General features: G+C 42.2%; 1 protein-coding gene across 2 annotated transcripts; it reads right to left on the bottom strand.

Annotated features, from left to right (window-relative positions):
- Positions 1–547: 547 nt before the first annotated feature.
- BPGM (bisphosphoglycerate mutase) lies at positions 548–27430 on the bottom strand. 2 transcript variants are annotated; one of them, XM_034672479.1, is made up of 4 exons: positions 27278–27399; positions 20622–20679; positions 14205–14866; positions 548–2630 (listed from the first exon to the last, which is right to left on the bottom strand). In XM_034672479.1, the coding sequence occupies exons 3-4, from the start codon at positions 14803–14805 to the stop codon at positions 2449–2451; spliced, it is 783 nt and encodes a 260-aa protein (XP_034528370.1). In that variant the 5' UTR covers positions 14806–14866; positions 20622–20679; positions 27278–27399; the 3' UTR covers positions 548–2448. The 2 variants fall into 2 exon arrangements, with proteins under 2 accessions (XP_034528370.1, XP_002927550.1); XM_002927504.4 differs by lacking the exon at positions 20622–20679 and having other exon boundaries at positions 27278–27430.
- Between the last annotated feature and the right edge of the window lie 261 nt (positions 27431–27691).

Here is a 27691-nt window from a genome sequence, read left to right as displayed (position 1 = left end):
ATTTATCTGAGATAGTTAAAAAATTAAACTCTAGGAAGAGCATCTTGCTCTCGCCCTCATCTTGCCACACTCATTCCACACTGGGACATTTCAGCCTGGGCAGAGGAGACACGTCCCGCTGGCTCTAGGGCAAGCCAACCTGGCAGCAGGATGGGTTGCCCTCTCTATGGCCAAATTTCTAGACAGGCTGTCTATCTTTTCTTAAAAAAAAAAAAAATTCCCCCTCCTTGTGTCCCAGCTTTACATAGAACAGAAGGATGCCAAGATTAGGATGCAGGTTAATCAGCCTTCAAGATTTCTATATCAAAAATTCTGGATATCTTGTAAGCCAAGGGAAGAAAACAGGTACATTAGGTGGTCTAAGGTTGAAGTGTTGGAATCATTAGAAATAATTGTACATGTCTTAAAAAAAAAAAAATGAGCTGCCGGGCTGGCTCAGTCGGTAGAACGTGCGACTCTTGATCTCGGGGTTGTGAGTTTGAGCCCCATGCTGGGTGTAGAGATTACTTAAAAATAGAATATTAACAAAAAATAATTTTACATGAGGTTTTCATAAATATCTCATTTATTTCAGCCAAGATCTCAAAAACAATAAACCAAATTATATCAGAAAGTATCAGCAAAAATTAACCCTACTGTAGGAAATCTGCAAGATTCCGAAGTGACTGGTTTTGAGTGTAGCTTTGTGAGTAGAAGCACATCACTTGGCCAGGGGTACCCTGGGGTGAACATCTAGATGCAGGACAAGGGAAGACCCCAACTCTAGGATCTTGAGCTGCATTAAGGTATGGTTACCGCTCGGGTTAGAAAATTCAGAGGTCAATTCCAGAGATGAAACTGTTAAAAGAATGGTCTGAGTGAGGTACAGCCTCACCAAAGGTTTAGAATTCTAGAAGGATCTGATCTCTGTATTCTAAAGAGTATCATTGGATTAAGCAACGAGACTAAAATCAAGGTCTAAGGTAGACACCACGAGTTGGTCAGAAATGGAAAGCATCCACGTTCCATGTCCTTATGCACCACAGATGTGGCCGGCTGTGAGCACGCCAGCTTCAGCTCTTCTTCCCAGCCATTTTCATCACCAGGGCAGGAAGAGTTCTACAGTAAGGACCAAATGAAGACCAAGCAGTAGCAAGGGTTTTAGAATTAGTTTTCTTCTATTGCCATTTACCATAAAACGGATACAAATAGATTAATCTGCCAATGGAAAAACCATGAAATGGATAAATAGCTACAATTTTTCCCCATGACTTTATCACTGAAATATAGGTCACCTGCCTTGAAATAAAGCAAGAGTTTAAAGAAATGAGGACTTACGTACCCATGACATTTAAAAATATGATCTGGAAAACAGTGTCATTGAGACTGAGAAGTAATCACATCCGCCCATGGCCTACCCAAGCTGCTCTGTGTTACACACTATAATCGTTTGCTTTCAGCTGATGAAAAATACATGGATATGACAAACCAATGTACCATATTTTCCCTGCTCATGTGAATAAAATTACATGCACTATATTCTACCTTCCCCCCGAACCCCAATGTTCAATCTGTAGAGAATTGGGAGTGTCCATGCAACGCTTTGGGTGTTACAGGAAGATTTTGAGCCAAAGACTAGTTCAGAGACCTTTACCAAATGTTTATCACTTATATGGAGATGCTTTGGGGACATTCATTTTTGGTCACAGACCTTTATTTTTAAACCAATTTTAAGTACCCAAAGATTGAACTTCAACAGAATAAAACAAAAGGAGAACACCAACAGCTAGGGCTGTCTCCATGCTGCTAATTCTAGCAGCCAAGGGGAATCCTACCAAATGTCAAAAGAAAGGATGTCTCTGGACTAGAGACAAGGCAAAGGGCCTTATTGTTTGTTGTTGGCTTTCTTGGAGAAACCCATCTATGATTTTCCCCATTTAATGGGCCTCTGGTTTTAACTAGCAAAGCATCCCTTTTCCTAGAGGAGAAGACTAGTAATAAATACTTAAGTAGAGTATCTTATCTAATATCCCTTACTATCATCCCGGAAAGTCTTAGTACATATGAAAGTGAACTACTTACTAGAGTAAGTAGTGTCTGTCAATAGTGACTCAATAATGATTTACTGAATGATGAATACCTTAAACTTCACCTCTACTTGTTACTCTCCTGTCTTAGATACTTAGGACATTGATTAAGCCCCGCTGTTACCAATTAGCCCCACAAATGACTAATTCAAACAGGACTAGCAGGAGAGTTCATTCATAAGACATGACAAAGTACTCAGGCATCCTAAAGCCTTTATCTGGGCAACATCAGTTACCTAGTTACCTATATAAACTCTACCCCATAGCCCAGTTCTGGAAAAATCAGGGGGAAAAAAAAAAGAAAGGGAGAGAGATCAGCACCCATTAAACACTGCATGCCACTTCTTTCGCAGCTATTCCTAGCCAGCAAATGGGAAAGCCTTCATTTTTCAGCTCGTTTTTTCACTTTTCCTTGATCATCTATTTTCTTAATGGCGGCTTGGATAGCTTCTTGGTCGCCCAGGAACTGGTGGGGCCCAACAGCATGTAGGTTCTCATCCAGTTCCAGGAGAATGGGGACTCCAGTGGGAAGAGTAATGTTGATAATGTCTTCATCCGAGATACCTGTAGATCAGGAGAGGAAAGGACAAGACATTGAAGACAACGTAAGAGGAAGTTCTGTTCAGTTGTGTAACTGCATGGTTTTTTTTTTTTAAGATTTTATTTATTTATTTACTTATTTATTTGAGAGAGAGAGAGAGTGAGTGATCAGAGTGAAGGACAGAGGGAGAGGATCTCAAGCAGACTCCACACTGAGCACAGAGCCTGATGCAGGGTTCGATCCCAGGACCCTGAGATCACGACCTGAGCTGAAATCAAGAGTTGGACGCTTAACCAACTGAGCCACCCAGGTGCCCCACTGCGCATGTATTGAGTCCCATCTTAGCTGCGTGCCTGGAACCATGCCAGATATTGGGAGGGATTCTAGCTGTAGTTCCTGGAAGGAAAAAACTTCCCAGGAATTAAAGGAAAAAAAAAAAAAACCTTAGAGATTTGCATCACATCAAATTGTAGGATAGCAGATACCATTTGGGGCAACCTGTTGTTCCTTCATGTTTCCTATCTAAATCTTTTATGTGAACCTTCATGGTAGCATTAATCATAACAGTCAGAAAGTGGAAGCAGCCTAAATGTCCCTCAAGTGATGACCCTTCATAAATTAACTATAGTAGCTCCTGTGATAGCTGTTGTACAGCTATACCGTGGAATAGTATTCAGTAATGAAAAAGAATTGAGTGCTGATACATGCTCAACATTGATGAGCCTTGAAAACGTCATGCTGATGAAAGAAGCCAGTCACCATGGACTACATGTTGGATGACTGCATTTATATAGGAAAATCCAGAGTGACACAAAGAGATTAGTAGTTGCCTAGGGCTAGAAGGAATGGGGAAAGTGGGAAGTGACAGCTAGGTATAGGGTTACTTTTGGGAATAATGAAATTGTTCAAAAATTGACTGTGGTGATAGATGGGCAATTCTGTACACATACTAAAACCACTGAACTATACTCTTTAAATAGGTGAACTGTATATTACGTAAATTATAACTCAATAGAGCTGTTAAAAAATACAAAACAGATCCAGAGAGGTTAAATAAAACTTCTCAAATCATAAGACTGTTTAGGCAATAAAATTGGACCTGTGCTTTTTATTCCCAAATCCCAGGACTTCAACCCTGTCCGTCTGCCCAAGGCTACTTCCATGGCAGACTAGGGAGAGAGGAGAATGTTTGTGTCTATGCTGTGCCCTTGTGAAGGGCTGCGTACTAACTAAGCAGTTGCATCTAGTGTTCTCCTGTTTTCAGGACTGGTAAAGGGCATGAACAGATTCATCTGAGCTCTTTGAAACCACTAATGCACTGAGATCATGATGGGCCAGGTTTAGGGGTTGTGGTCTGTAACCTTAGAAAAGAGTTCCAGGTCTTTGGCAAGGGGCTAGAGCACACATGGGACTTCTCTTGTTTGACCATGGCCCCAGATCTAACCAGATCTTGAGAGGTCCTCTCTTTAGTAGCACCACTCTCAAGCTCATGCCTCTATGGCTTAGATAACAACTCACTTTTCTGTGGGACTGAATCAAAGAGCCAACTAAAAATAAGCCATGCAAAGTAGAATATTTCACCTACGAAGGAAGGAGAGCTCAACAGAAATAGAAACATTTCCAATAAATAAATTAAAGTTGACATTCCACTTTAATGACTACTCAAATCATTCACATGGCAGACTAATTACTTACAGATATTTAAAATACCTAGACTGGTTAATAATCAGTCAATGAGACTTAAAAGACTGAAATTTTAAAATAGCAAATTAGGAAAAACCACAGTGAAGCTATTACTCATTGCTCAATTTTGGCATAAGCCATTCTTCGTCCTGAGAAAGTTAAGCAAGCAGAGGTCCCAAGGCTAGAATAATGCATCTGCACTGAATTAAGCCAAACTGAATCAATACATTATGCAATACTGTATTATAAATTCATTAACTGGAACATCATATGAAGGTTAAAATGAGTGGACAAACAGCACATGCCCTGTCTGATAACTGGCTTAGATTTTTTATCCGGCATCCAAGAATGTATTGAAGGGAATCATCAGAGTCCTCACCCTGCAACTACCCCTTTCTGTCACTTCCCCTCCACAACCATCCCTTCTTAAACCCCCAATCATTGTCTTTAATTCTATTTTTTTTTTTAAGTAGGCTCCACTCCCAGCATGAAGGCCAATGCAGGGCTTGAACTCATGACCTGGAGATTGAGACCTGAGCTGAAGTCAAGAGTCAGATGCTTAGGTGACTGAGCCACCCAGGTGCCCCTGTCTTTAATCCTTGAACCTTCATGTAGGAGCATCTAGGAGTTAACGGCAGTCTCAATGATTGGGACACTTCAAGTAAGAAATAATGAAAGTTTATGGTAAGTCAAAGGGGTAACTCAATGCCAATATGGGGAGAAATTCAAACAACTTCATTTTCTGCATACAGGATTAACTTCAGGAAGTCAAATCTGCATCCATGAGCCCCCCCCTCCCAAGTCATTACAGCAGGAATGGGAACCACAGTCATTATTAAGATCACCGGACATGTACTACAGCACTCACACGTGACCTTCTAGTAGAGGTGGCTGTGCCAATGCTTAATTCTCCTACCAGGATTACAAACTCCTTGAGAGCAGGGACCATGTCTCATCCATCCCTGTATCACCTATGATCTTAGAACAGTGCCTTAGCCGCTGTGAGAATTTAGTAAATGGTTTGTTCAAATGGAAAGAACCCTATTACGTGTTGGCTGCCAGGATCCAGAAATCATTTAGCTATGTAATCCACGATTACAACTGTATGTATTATATGCATCTATTTCTTCCATATACATATAAGCAATAGGAAGAAAACATTAAGTAAAAGCTCTAATGCATAAAGCCTATACATGAAAGCACTCTGAAGGCTTTCGCCAGAGGTATGGTATTGGCCAAATTTCAGAAAGAGATCAAAATGGAGACATAAGCTCCTCAAAAATAAAGATTTTGTGTGTCCAATTCTAGAAGCTGTACCCTGTACCAAGAACAATACCTTAATCGACAGGCCCTCAGCACATAGCTGCAATGAATAAACCTGAACTCTCTGGGCTTTCCAATTACATCTAGTCTTGTACTCTTGAAACCTTGTTGAAAGATTATGTTTCCTTTATGACCTTACCAAGAAAAGAAAAGAGCTGAGAAGGCTCTTAGCCTTGAAGAAAAGTTTGTTTATATTTAGTACTAATAAACAATTCAAATTAAATTTGTCCTCCATATATTTTCTTTGATTTCCTCCAAAGGGTTTGCTTACTATCTTTGAATCTTGGGAAACAGGAGAGAAGATGTCCAGGGAGACAGATCTGTCACAGGACGAGAACAAACCCCAAATCTGCAGTGCATATCCGTTCATTGGACCGTGAGGTGCCACCCAGGCCCCACGTACATTTCCCAGGCAAGTAAGTCACAATTCAAACCCCACTGATGGGCGATTCATGGGGAGAGGTCTGTATTCTATTGTGAAAATTAGAGCTGACACAAGAGACTCTCAATGTCACAGATGATCTACCTATCTTTAATTAGAATTCCTTAAGGTTTGGATGCTATTATGTGCAACTTAAAGATAGGCTGGGGAGCAATTGGAAAGGGGTTATTTGAATATTGTAACGTGATGATAGGATCACAGCCTCTAATTTAGACTAAGGCAGAGGGCAGAATCCATTCCACATTGAATTTTGTAGTTAAAATAGCCCACAACTTTAAAAAGTAACGATTTTTATTAATCATGGATACTTCTAATAAGAGAAAGCTTAACCATATCACCGGACAAGCATTTGCTTCACCGGAGAGAGGCCCAAATTTGCAGCTTCTGAAAATATCACACTAAAATGCCAAAGGTGATGCACTTCTCAGCCCCTGCCCCTACAGCTGGCCTCAGCTGACCTGCCCTCCCTGGTTCTCTCATTTCGCCTCAAGGCTTCTCTGCCTGGCCGCGTGTGCAGCTGCACACAATTCTTCAGGGATCGAGCCTGTTGTTCATGAGTCTCCTGCATGCCACTCTGATTCCAAACTTGAAACTGCCTAGGCCTGTGCTTGAACCCAGACTAAACAATCCGCTTCCGCTGGCAAGATGCAGACTACATCCAACGCTCCAGTTCAGTCCCTGGCTTTTCCTTCAGTGTGGGCCAGCAGGAAACAAACAGGAAGTGACTATGCCAACCGCAAAGAAAGAAACACACGCCTGTCTGGAACGCTACAGAACAGGATGCCCTGAGATACTAAGCCTGCATTAGGAGCTTTCATACGGTGCTGCTCGGGGAGAAGTGGGTCTGAATGCTTTGGCATTATTGGCACATAATCTGGACTTATTAGCACAGCACTGATAATCGTTTATGCTGCTAAAAATAGGTAAAGCCGTCCCTTAGGTAGGCATTTTCTTACTATATAATAGCTCCAGGTCTGTCTGAAGTCTTCTTTCTTCTGAAAGTATTAAGAGCTACTTTCAAGTTAAAGGTAATGCAATCCCCACCCCCGCCAATGACCTACAATCGAAAAGCAGAGCTATTAAATAAAAAATTGACAGGGTAGAGGCCGTCGTGATTAGGCAAGAAGCGTATCCTGGGTGCTGACACGTGAGTCCTGGGTTTGCAATTCCTGTACAAGAGTGCTTCCTTGCTCTGAATCAGTAACACTTGTCTCACTGTCTGTTCGTTCTCCTGTGTTGACCTACTCCTGGACTGGCTGGCTGTGAGAAGGAAAAAAAAAGTCACATAGAGGACCCCAAGACAACTAGAGAATTCGGTGGCAAGTGAGGAGAAATCATTCTGGGACAGAAAAACCTTTACGAGAGGAGCTCACAGCCTCCAAGCACAAAGTTTCGTGGTCCCGCAGCTTATAGATAATTCATGAAGATGGGGTTTAACTGGCGACTCCCTACGCTGTCCATGGTCTGGGTGCTGAGTAAAGACGGCACCAGTTGCTCCCGGGAAAGCATAGCAGTGCATCCTAGTTAGTTTTCAAAGGCAAAGGTGGCTGTATGTAGCAACCTTCCTTTAATTCTACCATTGGACAATCAAACTAGTCTATTATTTTGTGCAACAAAAGGCATGGTCCCCCCATTAGGGCAAAGGTCATTTCACTGGATAAAACCAAGACTTTTAAAATTGAGGTGTAATTTACAGACAGTAAAATTTACCCTTTTGAGCATACAGAATAGTTCTTTGAACCCCCCAAATTTCCTTGTACCCCTCTGCAGCCTACCCTTCCTCCACTGATCTGTTTTCTGACCCAATAGTATTGCCTTTTCCTGAATGGCAAATAAATAGTCATACAATGCCTAGTTTGTTTGTTGCTTAAAAAAATAAATAACAGCAAGTCATTTTCTCACAGTTGTGGAGATAAAAAGGTCTGAGGCCCTCTCCTTGGTTTGTAAATGGCTGCCATCTCCCTGAGTCTTTACATGGTCTTTCCTCTGGGTCTGTGTCCTGATCACTTAGGAGGACACCGATCCTGTTGGATTAGGGGACATCCTAATGGCCTCATTTCACCTTAATTACCTCTTTAAAGGCCCTATGTCCAAATGGGCCATATTCTGAACTACTGAGGGCTAAGACTTCAACAGGAATGTGCAATATATAGCTTTTTTAATTCAGTGTCTTTCATGTAGCATAATACAGCTGAGATGCACGCAGGACGTTAGGGTATATCAGTAGTCTGCTCCTTTTTATTAAAGCGGTTTCTTTAAGCAAAATAGCTTAGTGACCAATGATTGGTCAAATGAAATAAAAAATATGACCTAGATACACTAAACAGCAGAGCAAAACACAGGGTTGAAACACAGCTTTCCTGCCAGTTCAGAACCTTGCACTAGTTCCTATATTAAACAGGATATGATGTAAAATGCCTGGAACCACACTAAGCACGTAGCATGCACTCAAAATAAGGCCACCTTGTATAGCTGTACTGGGGAACAGCACACACAAACCACAATGTTAGGGTAACAGCAATAATAATTGCAGACTCAGTTAGTTGCATCAAATTAACTTTTAATGGTTTACCTGCCAACGATACTTCTTGACTCAGCTTCTTAAGACACAGTATTCCAAACAAAAAATAGATCAAGGGAAGGGCTACTTTTCAGAAAAAAACTTAAAACAAAAAAGCCCAGGTGGTAATCATGTGTGGAGACTCAGTGAACTGGGTTTGGGTGGAGTTCACGACTCCAGCTAATTATCATGATCATGGCTAAGTCATCTGAGGTCTGTCTGGGTTTCATTTTCCCTCAACAGCACCTGTCTTCTTTTTCACAAATGGAAGAAGTGTCAGTCATGACTTGACTGCTTATAGGGTAAAGTCACAGCACCAAATAGCTGAGAAACAAAATAATGTCTTAAGAACTAACACTCTTCATTGTTGAGGTATATACAATGTAGAGTAGATGGGGAACACTAGTACACTTCTAAGTAAAAAGATCGTAAGGCACTTTGAGATTTTAGGGTAAACCAATACTCTAAGTAGTTATTTAACAGGGTCATCACCCTTCCTATCCCAAGTTCTAGTCTTTAAACAACAAAGTATTTTCATGGTATGATGGTATGGTGTCATTGGATTCTATCAGCTACCACACTCCTCCCCAGGAGGAAGTAACAGCTTTAAGTCTGTCAAACAATTGAGGACAATACTGGGAAACATCGCCCAGTTCCTTGAAAGATCCTGTTTATAGAGGAGAATTTTATATAAACATATCGGAAAGCATGACTAGGAATCAGATAAGTCTATAGCCACAAGCATTCTTACTTTTGTAATCAATTCAAAGAATTTAGCAATTTTTATGTTTACACAAAGTATGGAATCTGGTCACAGCCATTTCAAGTATTCATTCTTAGTACTAGTGAAGGCTAACATCTTTATAGTAAGGTGACCATATAATTTATCATTCAAGTGGGGCACTTCTGAAAGTGAAAGGAGAGGCTATTAATAATTGTACTGGGACAACAGGTATTAATCAGAAAATGGCTAATGGTGGTATGTCTAGTCATGTAACTTTACAGTAAGAATAAATTGGCAACTAAGATGGTAAGTTTTATGATTTTTCTTAAAGATTTTATTTATTTATTCGACAGAGATAGAGACAGCCAGCGAGAGAGGGAACACAAGCAGGGGGAGTGGGAGAGGAAGAAGCAGGCTCATAGCGGAGGAGCCTGATGTGGGGCTCGATCCCATAACACAGGGATCACGCCCTGAGCCGAAGGCAGACACTTAATCGCTGTGCCACCCAGGCACCCCTTATGATATGTTTTTAACACACCGAACATATATAATCACAAATAAATTGCAAGTAGTTCTTACCACCAGATGAAAATCTATATTTTCCCCCCTAAAGTAGGGGAGATTCACCTAATATTTTGGAGTCTTAAAAAGTTAACATCCAAATTCAAAGGAATGTTGTTTTTAGATTGGGAATTTATCAAGTACTACATAAAGCCCTATAACTTGAGCTCCTGAAGGTCAGACATGCGAGGTAAGAGGATCTTGTTGGTATTCCTATTCTGTTGACCACACACATCCAGAATAAATTTTTAAAAACCTAAAATCTCATTAACAGAAATGACATGAAAGAAATAACACACTATTTCTTCTGATCTTGGGAAAGTCACTTATACTTAATTCTTGGAGTTGTGACACAGAATACCTCCATCTTATTTTTCAGTATACACCATAGAAGAAATCTCTTAGTGGAGAGTGGTATTTAGAGAACTCCTAAAATAAGACACGATAACTACTTTATCAAGTGATCCTAAAATCTAGTTTAGTCCATCTCACGCACGTGAAATAATTTCTTCCATTTTAGGCGTGGAAGTCATTATAGGAAACCACAGCGACATCAAAGAGCTCCATGAATCTTAACAACAGCACCACCAGGGGGTACTACAGGCCAAAAAGGAACTAAGTTTTCTCCTACCCAGGATGGGTGAGCCAAGATTACATACCACCTTCACGTCCTCTACAGACAGATCCCATTCTTCCCACCCACTCTGTTTGTTTCCCCACCCGCGGGCTTGTGCCAATGGCATATTCTGGATTTTCTGCCATTTTTTCCTCCTGAATGTCTGCCATCCTCCCTCGTCACCAACCCTCCTGTTTCCAGCGCCTGTCTCCCTCATCTACACCTCCCTTGTCCTCGGCTGCAGACATCAGCCAACTCCACACCTTTTCCACTTTCACATATTTCTAACTTGAATCTCCTTGTACCATTTACCTCTTCCAGCATGAACACCACTGTTTTAAATTAATTTTCTCCCAAATAAACACATTTTGTACTAAGGCCTGTTTATATTGATAGGGATAGGAATTATAATTTAAGGTTACTTCAATTTCAATAAGCTCTGAAAGGTGATTTAGTTCTATACATAAAGCCTCAGGACTAATGTCTGCTAATTTCTCAGGAATCCCTAATAAATCCATTTCTGCCCTAGCAAAGTTGTATTTTATTTTATTTTTTCCTTATTCTGTGCTCCACATCCAAGCATGTCCACTTTCATAGCATTTCCCTATTTTTTTCTAGGCCAGTGTCAAATCCTTTCATCTTTCAATCCCGTCGATTAAACTATTTTTGCAGCTTTAATTAGGTAATTCACATACCATACCATTTACCGACATAAAGTGTACAGGTCAAGGACTTTTAGTATATTCAGACTTGTGTGACCATCATCACAATCAATTTTAGCACATTTTCAGCAGCCCCAGCAAGAAAGCCTGTACCTAACTGCAGTCACTCCTCATGCCACACCCCTACCACCTCCACCCCAGGCCTCGGAAAGAATCTGTTTTCTGTCACTAAAGATTTGGCCATGCAGACATTTCATTTAAGTAGAATCATACAATATATGCTCCTTTGTGACTGGCTTCTTTCAGTTAACAACGATTTCAAAGTTCATCCATGTTGTAGAACATAAGACTATTCCATTCATTTTCATTGCCAAATAATATTATATTGTATGGATATGCCAAACTTAATTTATCCAGTCACTAGGTGATAGGCATCTGGGATGCCCTCATGTTTTGGCTCTTATGAATACTGCTGCTACGAAGGTTTGTGTACAAGTTTTTGTATGGACATACGTTTTCATTTCTCTTAAGTACTGTTATGGGTTGAACTGCATCGCTCCAAAAAGATAGTCCTAACCTGAGAGTATGACCTTATTTAAATGGAAATAGGGTCTTTATCGAGGTAATCAAGTTAAGAAGAGGTCTTCAGCCCTACTGTAATATTGTGTTCTTACAAGAAAGGGAAATTTGGACAAGGAAGAGAAAGACACATGCGGAAAACACCAAGTGAAGACTGAGGGCTGCAATGATGCATCTACAAGCCAGGGAACGCCAAAGATTTCCAAGGAGCAAGAAGCTAGAAGAGGCAAGAAAGGATTCCCGCCTCGAGCCTCTAGAGAGAATATGACCCTGCCAACACTTTAATTTAGCGCTCCCAGCCCCCAGAACTGTGAGAAAACTAGTATCTGTTGTCTTAAGCAATGCAGTGATTCGTACTTTGTCACAGTAGCGCTAGGAAATGAATACAGGTAAATACCTGTGCGTAGACTTGGTGGATCATATGGTAACTGCAGGTTTAATCTATTGAGAAGCTGCCAGATTGTTTTCCACAGCAGCTATACCAAATGATTGTTTTTTAAATAAATTATTAGTGGTTTCAAAACCTCCTTCAAACACAGAAAGTATGCTTTCTATGGGTAACCTTGCCCTCCACAGGCAGTTCGGCCTCCACCCCCACCATGGTGACAGTCTTCTTTTCCACCATCTGTAAACTTTCCTATTCCCTTCAAAAAAAGAACAGTAAGAAACCGTGAGGTCACCAACGCACTAAGAGAAGGAGGTAGGTAAGATGAGCTGTGGCTGGGGATGCAGAATAATCTTAAAGACATCTCAACCTGAAGATAGTTGAAGAATAGATGGTATTAAACAGCAAGAAATCGTTTTTAAAGGGAGGATTTCCTAGCTAAGACAGTAGAGAAAAGAGGATCCTGAAGGAGATGATGGCGTTTTCTTTAGGGAAGGGAGCTTGGCCACAAAGAGATCTAAGTCCCGTCTTTGGAAAAAAGAAACTGGTATCGTGGGACAGAATACATCTTTTTGCAGAAACTCTGAAATTCTCAATTTCAGTTTGTTGTTGTCCTAAGAGAAGGCTCAACTCTTCAAACAATAAAGTACTATAGTCCAATAATGATGAAGTTATTTATCATTTAATCCAGCATCTGACTATTCTGAAAGAGGAAGAATAGAACCCTTTATATAGTTGAGTAAATAAGATATATACACAAACATACACCAACAGATTGAGTGCCATGTCTAGCCAATAACATTTTTAATAGCCAATAAAGTGTGTAGAGTTTAGATCTCTGCACGACTAATGGATGCAGGTATAGGAGTAATGATTTGGCTCCTGGCCATGTTACATAAAAATCAGGGATAAAAACACATGCTAAAAAGTTTACAATAAAATCTCATAAAGATCACTTTGTTTTGTTACCAATAACCTATTTTCACTTGTTTCACATACAATGTCAACCTTTTTATTTTTCACAGCCTCTTACAGAAAAGTAAAGCAGAATGGGAAGGGAATGTTGGAGAAATGCATTCTAGTGTCATGGGCCAACTGCTGAGAGTGGTAAAGACAGGAAAACAGCCGACGGAGCAGATCACTCAAAATGCACAACTGCCTGGGATTCCTTAGTGGAGGGAGAAAGGGGAAGGAGAGACCCCCCGAAGGCATCACAGGGCCATCACTAATGCCCAAACTGGTGAGCTTGAGTCTTCAAGAGTTCATTTAGTTCACATCACTTAAGAGGAAGATAACAATATTGTACATTTCGGAATACGTTTAGAATATATCAAGTAGTTAAAATAAAATGGAGGCAACCAATTATCCCCCAATAAGCCATCCTTTCATTTTCTGTCCCCCCAATTTTCTCCAATCAATGACTCAGCCTGGTCTGGAAAGAGAGGACTGGAACAAAGGAATTGTTCCAGAAGGCCAGGTCTGCAACACTGGAACAACTGTTCAAAGTTGGAAGAGCATGGGCAAAACCGAAGTCTAGGTCATCTTATTTACCTGGAAAGACTCAAATAAATAAATTGACTTTGCACACCATTTCTATAGAAATGTATACCCTTCCTAGCCTCCCTTACCCTTACTACAACAAAAGCCACATAATCTTTTAGATCAAGGGTTCTCAAAGTGGAGAAGCCCAAGCAGTAGTATGGGCATTACCACAAAACATCTAGGAAATGCAAATTCTCTGGCCTCACCTCAGGCCTACAAATTCAGAAACTCCAAGGCTGGGGCCAGCAAGCTGTAGTAGACCACACTCTCCCTCCAGGTAATTCTGACGCTTGCTAAAGTTTTAGGATCACTGCTGTATATAATATGAATGTAAAAGGCACAGGGTTTTTGATTTATAGAACAAAATGATTCTTAAAGGACTAAAGTGGTAAAAAAGAATAGGAAAGAAAGTTGATCATGTCAGTTGTGTATTGTTAGCTCGGAAACCAAGTCCTTTCTAGATTCAGGCCCAAGTATAACACTTAGCAACCTCTAAGAAGTAGTAGCATAAAGATGGTACCTTCCAGATGCTTCAGGAGAGCCCTACTGCTATTTCCATGAGCGGATATCAGAACGTTTTTGCCACTTAATACTTCAGGAGCAATCCTTTCGTTCCAAAAGGGAAGGAGTCTCTCCAGAACATCCTTTAAGCTTTCAGATCGGGGCAGCTGATCCACAGGTACGTCGCACACTTTATACCTCCGGTCGTTGTAGATTTCATGGTAGAAAGGGTGAGATTCCTCAATGGGTGGTGGGGTCACATTGTAGCTTCTTCTCCAGAGCCTCACTTGTTCTTCACCATGATTCAAAGCCATCTGCTCCCTGTTGAGGCCGATCAAAGCTCCGTAGTGACGTTCATTTAGACGCCAGGAGCTTTCCACTGGAACCCACTCCTGCCCCAGCTCTTCCAGGATCAGCCAGGCTGTGTGGATCGACCGATTAAGGATTGATGTGAATACGAGATCAAACTCCACGTTTAGTGCTTTGAGTTGCTTTCCACAGTTCCGAGCTTCCTCCATTCCTTCACTGTTAAGTTTCTGATCCACCCAGCTACAAAAACGATTCTCTTTATTCCAAGCGCCCTCTCCATGTCTTAACATAATCAGTTTGTACTTGGACATCCTGACGGCTGATCTTCCCTGGCACTTTCAGATGGGCCAATATTCAATGACAGCAATACATCTAGAAAGGAACAAAAAAGAATATTGTTATATTCTTCATTCAACTGACTCCTGGAAATGGAAGCACAACTTTACAACAGTCGGTGTCTAAACTAAACTGGAGTCATTCCATTGACCAGATTTGAGATCAAGACATCAGACACCTTACACACTGTGGCACATACAGGCATATTCTACAAATAATTTTCTGACGGCTGGACCGTATGTTAATGGTATGAGGTAAACTAACAGAACACGTCATTCTAATGGCATGCTGCATTTCTGCCAGATAAAAAGGCAGTCCGTGCTTACAGAAGAGAGGATTTAATGGAATGAGTTATAGATGTCTAAAAGGATGAGCAGTAGCTGGGAACTCCCAGCTCCTAGCAGCTGACTCCGGGTTGAAGGCATCCTCCTCACTTTGCTTTTCCTCTGGTGAAAAAAGAAATATTTACCAGTCTCACTTTATTATAGAAGTTAAACATGTTCATTCAATGGCCCACCACGTTTCTCCGGTATGTAAATCACTAACTGGGGGCAGCAAGTGCTTCCGTACCATAGGCTCTACGACCTCCAAGAAAATCTAAGGTTCAACATTCAAATACCACTAAAAGTGATTTAACGCTGAACCCGGTACTCACCAAAATAATCTCACCTGCCTCAAGATAGAGCTTTCAGCAGGCGTCAATCCCTATGACACACAAGCTATCAAACGCAAGCAGCTAGGAGGTGCTGCCTGTGGGAACAGATTAGCAGGAACAGGTCGGCAGGAGTGAGAGGAAGCACACTGATAAGGAGGCCCTGCCTCCTCCTCCCGGATCCTTAAACTGTCCTACACAAACCAGCCACACCTCAGCAGGAGAAGAATCTGGCAGAGTGGGACAGACAACCTGAAAGTGTTTCTGAATTCCCTAAATTAAGCCGCTGGCCCAAAGGTCTGCTGGGCCCACTCTGTCGCCTGGAGAATCTGCTATCCCGGCTGCCTAAGGCTGCCTCCACTCTCCTTGCAGCGGACGTACTTATGCTGACAAATGCCACTCACTTTCCTTGCCCAGTGCTCTCCATTTCCACCCCGGGGGTTTTCACACTGAGGAGTAAAAATGATAGGAACATCAGGGCCTGGTCCTCTGCCATTCTTGGCAAGTCCCATTCACTGGAGATTTTCTGTCCCACTTAACCTGTGATTCACCCACAGTTACATAACAATCAGTGACAAAGTTAACTGGAAGCTAGGTATCTCGTTTCTTCCTTTCTTTAGTAATTCCTAGAGATTCTGAAGGGAAGAAAGGTTTTAAAATAAGGCTTTGTCTTATTTCAGGCGAGGGGAAACCCAGGAGGACCTGAGGGAGGAAGCAGACTGAGGTAGTCTGCAAGTAGGTGAAAGATGAGGGTGGTTAGGTTTAGGGCTTAGGGTGAGCGAGACTGAAGCCTCTAACCTCCCTCAGCGATCCCTTCGGGGTGGCGGAAGAACAGAGAACAGGATGAAAGACATCTGGGCAGCGTTTTGCTGCGTGATTGTGATTATTGGTGCCCAGATGCAGAATAGTCACGAAGCTAACGAAGCTCGAGCTTCAGGCTCCTTCACTTGGACAAGCTCCTTCTAAGGGACAGGGAGAAACCAAATAATGAATGCCCATGTGCGTGCGTGTGTGTCGGTGTGTGTGTGCCTGTGTGTGTGTGTATGCACGTGTGCATGCATGTATGCATGTGTGTTTAATTTGCAAAAGAAAGACATTTTTGTATTTTTTTTTAAAGAGCCCCAATTCACCAAGTGGTAGAAGCTTCCAACCAATCAAAAACTAGATCCACCCCCTTGTAACATTTATTGTTTTGTTTTTTTGCTGCTGGTGGAGGAGGGGGATGGAGAAAAGAGAAGCCACCTCAACCCTTACTTTGTCTTGTTAAGCAGGAAGCCTCCTTATGCTAATGAAGCTATTTTCCCTTCAAATGGAAAATGGTATGATGGACAAGTTCTGTAGGCAGAAGCACTTCTCCATGGTCTTTGATTATGAACTATATCAAGGGAACAAAATCTAGAGAGAGAGCAATAACATCATGAACACCCAGATACTTACTGCCACACTTGGCAATACTTTAATCTGCTCTATTTGCTTACTTTGTTTAAGAAATAAAACAATTTCTCTGTTTCCAGGCCCACCCCCTCCAAATACACATACTGGAGCAGAGAAACAGTACTACAGCCAGGAAGACTACACAAATACACACTCTTCCCTCCCTCTGGCGTACAGGGGTGAATACAGGATAAGGTTCTAGACTAGTGCATCTATCTTGGGTAAACAAAGTTACTTCCTTCTCTCCTCCTTGCTGCTATCAACTGACTTCCTACTTAATTAACTGCTGAATATTTGCAGAGGAGCTGTTGAGGTTTGCAATCTTCAAGATTTTAATCACCATGGCCGCTGGTATACCAAGTGTTTCCCAACAAACACACAGCAGTGCAGTCAGTCTCATTCAAAGTTTCAGGCTGGGGCTGCAAACTCACATGTCCCGGGGCCAGAGAGAGGGGAAGAGCAGTGACGCTTAGGCACAGGGGTGATGGGAACTATGAAGAACTGTGGGGACCACGCATCCTTCTCTGACGGATGCGACTCTCATGTAAATGGACAGAGCTTTTGTATAACCTGGTCTCACTGAACTAAGGGTCCTATTCTTAGAACTTTTCTGGAGAACAAATGGAAGATGGGACTCCTCAATGCAGATACTGGAGAGAATGTAAGACTTCGAGTCAGGCCACAGAGAACCTATGAACTCGGTTTTGTCTTCAGGTAAAAAAATGTCTTCTTTAAAAAACATAAAAATGGGGGCGCCTGGGTGGCACAGCGGTTGGGCATCTGCCTTCGGCTCAGGGCGTGATCCCAGCGTTGTGGGATCGAGCCACATCGGGCTCCTCCGCTATGAGCCCTGCTTCTTCCTCTCCCACTCCCCCTGCCTGTGTTCCCTCTCTCGCTGGCTGTCTCTATCTCTGTCGAATAAATAAATTTAAAAAATCTTTAAAAAAAATAAATAAATAAAAATAAAAAACATAAAAATGGTCATTTCAGCTCCTAAAATTTCATATAAAACTAAAAGGAGTAGTGACTACTTAGCTCCCTCATTTCTCTGTGAGGCTGAGGAACTGGGGTTCCTGGATCTTCCAATTTTCAAAAACACCAGAAATGCACATTTTTTTAGGTGACACCTGATATTAATACTGGTGACTAATTTAATACATTTGAAAAATGTGAGCTAAACGAAATCTGTCTGGAGGCTAGACTGAGTCTGCTAACAAGTGAACCGTGACTTACAAAGAAATTTCCTCCAGGCCACAGATGAAGGAAGAGGCCACCATACCCTGGGAGATGGTTGGACCCCCAGCCTCCAGGTTCCAATCCCGGCTTTCCTCTGCTTTGTCCAACACACTCTCACCTCCACATGTGCTGGCCTTCTTGCCCCTGACCTTCCTTTGCCAAACCCTTGGCCAGCACCCTGCAGAGCCCCAGCTCTGTAATCAAACTTCCACTCAACTTTGGACTTTTCCCAGAATGCTTCTGCCAGCTCTGAGCTTTAACACAGGTGAAAATGAACTGAAAGCAAAACTACCTCTCTCAGGTGTCTGCTTCTTCCTTTCATCGGGGGTGTCCATGCCTCGGATCCTGGGGCATGGGCAGGTGATGGGTACGGGCCTGACCAAATGTCTCCACCCCCACCATTTTTGGGGGAGGGGAGAAGCTTGGCTTCTGAGAGTCTAGCTATATTCAAATGTAGGTCTTGTGCCCTCACTGATTAGCAGTAAACGTCCTGGAAAGTGAGCGCCCTATTTAAAATCCTCTATCACTTCCTGTTGGTCTTAGGATAAAGTTCAAAATCTTTAATGTGACCTGCGAGGCTTTGCTTTTATTTCCTCGAGCATGCCGTGTTCTTTCTTGCTTCAGGACCTCTGCACACACTGTACCCTACCCAGAACCCTCGCCCACCTGTCCCTTCTCCTCCACTGCCACTCTGGTTCCACCCAGCTTTAGGTAACCCCTAGTTCTCCTTTATTTTTTTATTATTTTTTAAAGATTTTATTTATTTATTTGACAGAGAAAGACAGCCAGCGAGAGAGGGAACACAAGCAGGGGGAGTGGGAGAGGAAGAAGCAGGCTCCTAGTGGAGGAGCCTGATGTGGGGCTCGATCCCAGATCGCTGGGATCACGCCCTGAGCCGAAGGCAGATGCTTAATGACTGAGCCACCCAGGCGCCCCACCCCTAGTTCTCCTTTAGATCAGCTGTGTCCAATCAAAATATACTGTAAGCCACAAATGTAATTTTAGATTTTTTAAAAGCCATATTAAAACAGGAAAATAAATAAATAAAATTAATTTTAATAATATATTTTATTTAACCTTACAGGTTCACAATATTATTCTAACCTATGATCTATATAAAATTCTTCATAGGGTATTTTACATTCTTTTTTTCACAGTAAGTCTTTGAAACCTGATGTGTATTTTAGACTTAAACCACAGCTCAACTTGGACCAGCCGCATTTCAAAAGCTCATGTGACCAATGGCTACCATGTTGACTGGAACAGCTTTAGAGCTGAGTTTAAAGGTTATTTCCTCTAGGCCAGCAGTTTTCAAAGTTGAACATACATCAGAATCACCAAGAGAAGTGGTTACAACAGAGAGCTGGGCCTCACTTCCAAGGCCTGACCGAGTACCTCTGCGGTGGGCCTGAGAATCTGGATTTCTAACAGGCTCCCAGCTGATGCCGAGATACTGCTGGTTTGAGACCACCTCGGCTCTAGGCCGACTTCTCTGCCCTTCCTTCTCACCCACGGAGAAGTGGTCAGTCTTGCTTGGTCTACAATCTAGAAGCACCCCGCTCTAAAACATTGGGTACAGTTATGAAGGGTCACTTGTACAGATTACTTGTTCAGCACCTCTGTGCCCTGTTAGACCATCAGCTGCATCACAGCAGGCCTCACTCACCGCCAGATCTCTAAAACCTAGCGTGACATTTGACACACTCTGGGTACTTAGTAGGAAGGTGTGTTGACTGAATTGAAGTCAGTTCAACAGAAGTGATTACATTGTGCTAATGAGCTGAAGGCCTGACAGTTTGAGTGGTAACTGCCAAAGTAAAAACACTCAGGTGGCAGGCCTGAGGGGTTAGGAAGCCTTAATTCAAGAACTGCAGTGTATTTAATGGCAAAGCCAGAGCCAATCACGATCACACATTACACTTCTGTATTCTTCACGGTTTAGCATATTTACAAATGGCCATAATTTCCACAGAGAAAAGAGAGACTCCGATTGACAACATTACACTATAGATTAACTAACTCGAATCTAAATAAAAACTTGAAACAAAAAAAAAAACCCCAAAAACAAGCAAACAAACAAACGAAATACATAGAGCCACTAAGCAGCAAAATGGAACGGCAATCCACACCTGCCTCCAATATCTGTGCTCTTTCTCCTCACCTTGGAGACTTCAGAGTCTGGGTTTGAGTATCTAGGCTCACTTGGCTTCACTTCACAGGAGCATCTCCAGTCACAACCTGTCTTTCCAAACCCAGGCAGTCATTTCATAAAATGCATACAAACAAGGTGAGTATAAAAGAGGGCACAGCCTATGACTGCTCTGGCGAAAAACCTCAAGGCACAAAGTCAAGTGGGCAATTTACAAAGAGGTACCACACTACGAATATACACACCCCACCCACAAATTAAAAACTTTTTTTTTTTTAAACCAAGCTTTGCTTTTTTGTGTTGTTTTTGGTAAAGCTCACCATTCTGGAGTCGGTTCTCAAGATTCCTCGTTTATCCCTTGGCAAGGGTTACCAGCACCTGAATTAAGCACTAATTTTAGTCAATGATTTACTTCATACCAAAAAGGGCCACATAGGTCACTGAATTAACATACCCCAGGGTTTCTTCCTTTTTTTTTTTTAAAGATGTATTTATTTATTTGAAAGAGCGAGAGAAAGAGTAAGAGTGAGAGAGAGAGAGCATGCTTGGGGCGGGGGGAGAGCCAGAGGGAGAGAAGAGAATCTAGAACAGACTCCCCTGCTGAGCCATGGAGCCCAATGCAGGACTCAATCTCATAACCCTGAGCTCAAAACCTGAACAGAAACCAAGAACTGGACCAACCAAGCCACCCAGGCACCCTAGGGTTTTGTCCTTTTTAAAGTATGGTATTGCTCAAAGAAAAAAATGATTAAACAAACATATCTTTTATATGACTCTGTGTCTCATCTTCTCACCTTTCCTCTTTGCTGCTCTCCCCTCCTTCTGGCCATTACTTTTTTAGTCCTCTGACACCTAAACTGGGCCTTGACCACTCTACTGAAATGGTCTCTCAAAAGACTGCCAATTAGTTATTTCTCACTAAGCAAAGACCATCTTCTCTCAGGACTCACACCTCTTCGATCCCTCTGAAGCTGACTACCTCAATAGAGGGGTTAGAATTATTCTAAGATTCTGATGCTGCATTTCTCTCAGCTCTTCTATTGTTACATCTGGTCTTGGGTCTCTGTATTTTCCTACCCACCACCAACAGTACTATCTATGATGATGAAAACAGCATATGATGTCATAGCAGCCAATATTCATGGAGGACTCACCATGTATTTGGGATTATTTGACTCCTCAACCACCATTCTATGGAGAAGGTGCTATGATTACTCCCATTTTACAGATGCAGAAACTTAGAAGGAAAGTTTGACTTGCCCAGGGTGACACAGATTGCAAATAGCGGGAGCTGGAGTTCAGTCTCAGGCAGGCTGGACCCCTAAGCTATCCTTAGGCCTTAAACCACTCTGCTGCATCACCACATTGGCACCCAAGGCTCTGTTCTCAGTCCTTGGAAACTTTTCTCACTACTTTACTCACATTAAAGTGGATGATTTATAAATTGACAGCCCCAAATATTCATCAGTCTCCCCTGTCTACTCAATTAACTCATTCTTTTTTTTTTTAAGATTTTATTTATTTATTTGACAGAGATAGAGACAGCCAGCGAGAGAGGGAACACAAGCAGGGGGAGTGGGAGAGGAAGAAGCAGGCTCATAGCGGAGGAGGCTGATGTGGGGCTTGATCCCGTAACGCCAGGATCACGTCCTGAGCCGAAGGCAGACGCTTAACCGCTGTGCCACCCAGGCGCCCCCAATTAACTCATTCTTTAAACACGTGTTGCAAACCCCACTTGCAGGGCATAAAGTAGGACTGTGAGGAGTATAGAATCCAACATAGATTATGTCTTCAAGGAACTGATGGGGGATGTGTGTGTATCACTAAAGCAGAAAGTAATCCACACCATAAGAAAGCACTTCTTCATTCATAAGGGAGATGAAAAAGGGGAGATTATTTCTGAGTAAGACTTCATGGACATGGTACTATTTAAACTGGATTTGGAAAGATGTTCGAGACTTAGATTTATAGAAAAAGGAAAAGGAATTCTAGACTAAAGGAATAGTGAGTAGAGGCAAGGGAACAGGTGCATATGGAGAATGGTGAGCCATTCAAATTGGCTGGAGTATAGAAAGGGTGACCACATTTCCACGTTTGCCTAGAACAGTCTTGCTTTAGGCCTGTTTCCCCAACATAATTATTATAGGGCCCCTTTCACACCTGAGTGTCCCATTTGGAAAATTATATGATCCCTATCCTAAGTACAGGGTATATTAAGGAAGTAGGAGGAGACAAGCCTAGAAAGATAAGATTGAATAGTGGCCCCAGAAAGGCCTTGTGCCAAAAAATATAGGTTCTTCTATAAGCATTGGGATATCACTAAAGGTTTAATAATGTGTATCTTAGGAAGATCAGGCAACACTTACAAACACAGAATGAAATGAGGAAAACTACTGAACGACTACGTGAGAGGCTTTTGCAATGATTCTGGTAATATATAATGAAGACCTGGACCAGGATAATGGCTGCTGAGATGGCATGAAGGAGATGGATATGAAAGACACTACAGCTTAGCTGAGGTGTTGGTAATTTTTTCCTGTGAAATGCCAAATAGTAAATTTTGTAGGCTCTATAGTCTGTTACAATTGCTCAATTTGGCCACTGTAGGTGAAAGCCACAGACAGTACATAAATGAATAAATGAAGCTTTATTTCAACAAACTTTATGTATGGACACTGAAATTAGAATTTCATATAATTTTCATGCCCAGGAAGTATTATCATTCTTTGATTTATTTCAACTGGTTAAAAAAAAATGTAGAAAGCATTCATAGCTTGTGGGCTGTACAAAAACAGGTAGTAGACCAGAAGGCCTTAGTTTGCCAAACCTTGGCTTAGCTGGACACCATACTCAGATCTACTAATCACATCAGCATTTTGAACCTTTAAGCATCCTGCCGTGGGATAATCTCAGAATTATTAAATCACCTGATTTTATTCTTGGCCAGAACTGCAAGTACCTTGAGTAATGGAATCCCATTCATAATTGTTTTTATTCCTCACAGAAGACAATACTGAACACATTCAAATCAGTCTGTTTACTTCTGCTTAATTGATTTAATAATGGGTTCGAGGTAAAATTATAGAGAAAAAGTATTCATGCTGTTAACCAGCTTCAAAAATATCTCATTTTGACATGCTTTACTTCTCTCAGACATCTTCTCCATAAATTGTCACAGTGCCTCACATGTCGGGAGAATGTACACTTGCTCGGGCATACAACCTGAGCAACTGGCTTCGCGGTAAAGAGACAGGTGATTCAAAGGAAACACAATATGCAGGTGACATATTTTCAAAAGCTTTTCGCTATGTCTATGTATAGAAATTCCATCTCAATTGCCTACAGAGCAAAAGATATTCTTTCCATAAATGCCACCCTAAAACTGAAATTCTGCATTTTTTTTTTAGAATTATCATCCTTTCGGCAAGGCAGGGCTGGAGAGAGTAGGTGGGTAGGGGACTGGTGCAAATACACAGCATTGCATTTACTGACGTTACTTCTACAATATTTCCAGGACCTCTAGGTAGTTTCAACAAATGTAGCACTAGACGATCTTGCTGCTGCCTCCTACTCCTGCCCCTCATTAAACCGTGTACTTTCATATGCCTTGCCCGCGCCCCCCACCATAACTGAGGCTCATCCTGTGTTCCAAAATAATGCTCCTGAAACATTGCGGCCTCCCTTCCTTGGATGTCTGAAACGTAATATCTAATACTATAGTATAACGACTCATGAACAGGCGAGGAAAATTATAGGATAAAGTCCAGTCTAAAAATAAAAAATTAGTTTTCTGCTTCTGAAAAGAGTAAGGTGATCAATGATATAATGTTGAGTAACATCAAATAAGAGATACAGAGCCAGAGTTGCTGTGATCAGCAACTTCCCCTTAAATATTAGATACTCAAATGCTACCCTTCACCACTCAGAAGTTTTCCCTAGTGCAAATCCGCACTGCATGGCTTTGAACAACTCTTAATCTAACTCTAGAGGAATCTAATTCTATAAAAGATAGGTTGGCATATTCGAGGATAGGAAAAGAGAGGTTAATCATGTTTCCGATAAATTAAAAAAGGAACAGTTCTTAAGGGAAATGAAATCCAGAGCTCAGTTCCTTAGAGTCTTAACAAAATACGCTTTCCCCAAAATCAAGCTCAATATTAAAAGTTCAAACATGACTGTACCTAAAAGTACCTTGCGTTCCACCATCTATTACTTTCCCTAAAGCTTTACGGTAACTTTTCCATTTGAGCTCCAAGAGCACCTCTTTACGGGGAGCAAATGCTATCACTTCCTGGTGTTTTCCAGGCACTGTAACCCTGGTCATTCTCCAACTTTACCTCTACTAGCAGCCCCTACTGATCACTTGTTACATGGGTAGCAAACCATAGCAGGTAGACCCCTATTCACAGGGAAGAGATCTACCTGGGTCATGAGATGAGTGTTTGCCCGGGGCATGTTGCTTGCTCCAGCCTGCGCGGCATCACTGATGAGTGCAACACCCACTCATGACAACTCCTTCCTAGCTTTGGTTACTTATTCCCCCAGGATAATAGCTTTTGTCAACACAAACTATTGCTACCAAATCCCAGAAATTTGAAGTCAAGAAACATGGACATTAGTCCCAGCTCTGCTTCTTTACGGGCGGTGTGATATGGACCAAGTGATTCAAACGTTCTGGACCTTAGGTTCCTTAGCCATAAACACAGGGATAATTGCTGTTCTCAAGGGGCTATTGGGAGACTAAGTGAGATTGTGCCTCTCACTGCCAAAGAGTGAGAGGTATTCTGGGTTGAATGGAGCAGACTAATGAAAACTCGCCCAGACCTCAGGCCCCTGAAAGTGATCCTACCTTGCTGAGGTATGTGCAGACGTAAAAGCCGGGAATAAAGTAAAATGAGGTTGGGGGTAAAGAAAAAATGTTAAATTAGGTAGCAGAAGGAGAAATACAATCAAATGTTGTATGTGTTGAGGGAGTTGATGGTAAGACACAGCTCTAGAAGCATACCAAATATTAAGCAGTATCCTACAATCCAAATGCTTTAGTCAAGTGGCTAACGTTTACTCTACATTTTATAAAGTATTTTTCTTCAGTATTTGTGGCCAAATTTCTGTGAAAGAGTTTTAGTATTAAGTAATACTTTTGGTCTTATTTCTCCATGTAAACATTCTCTCACACCAGATTTCACTCCAAGGATGTTCGAGAGACCTGTTGGTTCAAATGTCCGTGTGTCCTCTGTTCTCTGAGCACCAGACCCACAGAAACGAAGGCACAGCTGAATACAGATGTATCACTCATTACTTAAAATGAAATATGCCACTTAAACTCAACCAACCGTAGAAGGCAAAAGAGGAAGAGAGACTGGAAGATCTGCCCAAACACTAATAGTGCTTACCTCTGAGTGATGGGATAAAGGATGACATTTTCTGCCACATTATACTCTGTACAATGGTCATTCTGTACAATGACCAAATTTTCTACAATGATCCATTGGGTTTGGTTTAAAAAGGGGCACAAAAGAACAAGTACTACCCTTTGTAGCTGGGAACTTTTATTTGCTAACACATTGGCCCAGAATTTACCACTATGAGATTTTTGCTTATGTCCTTGTGGTGGAAAATGTCTAATCATCTTTATTTTAAAACAGACTTTTAACACAGGCATGGCCCTCAGAAACAATCTGCTGCAACATCCGCTTCTTTAAAGATGCAAAAATTAAGCCGGAGGGTTGAAATGATTTGTTTAAGATTACACAAATAGCAACAGCTTCAACACTAAAACCTAGGGGTCCTGACTTCCAATTCAGAGCTCCTTCTACTACACCATTCGCTTGAATTACACTTCTCCAAAGTCTACCACCATGGGGATTAAGGAGTGCACTTGTGATGAGCAGCGGGCGATGCATGGAAGTGTTGAATCACTACATCGTACCCCTGAAACGAATGTAACACTGCATGTTAACTAACTAGAATTAAAAATAAAAACTTTAAGTAAAAGAAAGTCCACCACCATATGAGGGGCATCCACAAGTGTGTGAGGCGCTACAGGAAAACAAAGATGGATAAAACCTAGTCCCTGGCCTCAAGGGAGAGAGTTTTAAACCAAAGTACAAGCTGGCATGTGTTCTGCTTTCATAACAGAAAACTGTACCACCTCCTGGTGAAAGATTCCATTTGATTCCCCCCCCCCAAAAGTCTGCATTCGGTCAGTTCACATTCTGGTACCACTCACAAGCTGTAGAGCCTCCATAATTTGGAAGGGAGGTGGTAGGGGAAGAGGAGGATAATAAGTTAGCAAACAACTAATTATCCTTTAACTTTACTTTTTCAAAGCAACTGTGAACTTTACTTCCATTATGCATTTCTCTTGTCCTTCTCTAATAATACAGCTCCCATCCCTTGAATGGAGGAGAAATATACTTCTTTTTTTAATTTGTAGTGGTTCTAAGAACCTGTGATTTAGCTCCATTTGAGAGCTACGTGAAACCATTGCAGATATTCACCTCTTTCTCCTTACCGGGCACGCAGGTTTTTTCTATCAGTATACTTAGACTTTTAGGGCCAGGTCTGCCATCTCCCCAAACATAGCGGCGTGGCCCTGAGAACACCCCGAGCTTGCTGCCAGGACCCCTACTCTGCCACAGTCTGTGCCTCATACGTCCAGGAGAAATGAGTTTATCACTCCCTCCAACTCCTGTTTATTCTTGCCGTCAAGACACCACGACCAAGGCGGAGTCCTCCTTTCAGCTGACAGATCTGTGCGTCCCAGGAAGGCTTATTCTGAGAAAGGGACCTGAGAGGGACCTGGGGAGTAAGTGAAGGGTAGAGCTCGAGGGGCTGACGAGCTAGCGCCAGATTCCCTCCAAAGACGGAATCGGCGGAGTCAAGAACCGGCCTTCCTGCACTTCAAACTAAAACACCACGTCACTGAAAAACAGAAAGGTTCGCCACAGCAAAATTCTGAAACAAAACCACTCACCTGCAAAGAGGCCACCAGCAGCAGCAGCAGCGGCTCCTCAGAGCCGCCAAGCAGGCAGCTCCTCCTACAATTCATCACCGCCGCCGGCATCGACGCTCTTTTCTAGCTCTGGAGCCCGAAGTGGGAGTTCCCAGCGCTCTGCCTACTGGAGGATCTATCTGTCACTCATCTAAGGCCCCGCCCCACTCCCTGGAACAGGTCGGGTCTTTCCGTTTCCCAAATCACCGGGGTGGACAGCGAGGCTCTGATTGGTTCTCTGAGGAGATGAGCACACTTTAGGACCAGTAAAGAGCTGACTTCGACGCTGGTGGGCGGGCTTGGGCCTGGGGAAGTAGAAAAAAACAAAGCCGGGAGCGTCTCCCTGTCAATAGAGGAACCTAAGGCGCGGGGAGAGTTTAAGTCGGTGAAGTGCTA

Source organism: Ailuropoda melanoleuca, chromosome 1, assembly GCF_002007445.2.
Source record: "Ailuropoda melanoleuca isolate Jingjing chromosome 1, ASM200744v2, whole genome shotgun sequence".
In the NCBI taxonomy this organism is placed as follows: Eukaryota; Metazoa; Chordata; class Mammalia; order Carnivora; family Ursidae; genus Ailuropoda; species Ailuropoda melanoleuca.
The sequence above is the reverse complement of the archived record's forward strand: the minus strand, read 5'-3'. Positions and strand labels throughout refer to the sequence as shown.

Bases quoted from the DNA above. Each gene is read 5' to 3' on its own strand.
- BPGM (XM_002927504.4), bottom strand. From the start codon at position 14,805: ATGTCCAAGTACAAACTGATTATGTTAAGACATGGAGAGGGCGCTTGG. The intron at 2,631-14,204 runs GTACCATCTTTA...CCTGATCTACAG, and splicing joins TCTCCTGAAGCATCTGGAAG to GTATCTCGGATGAAGACATT.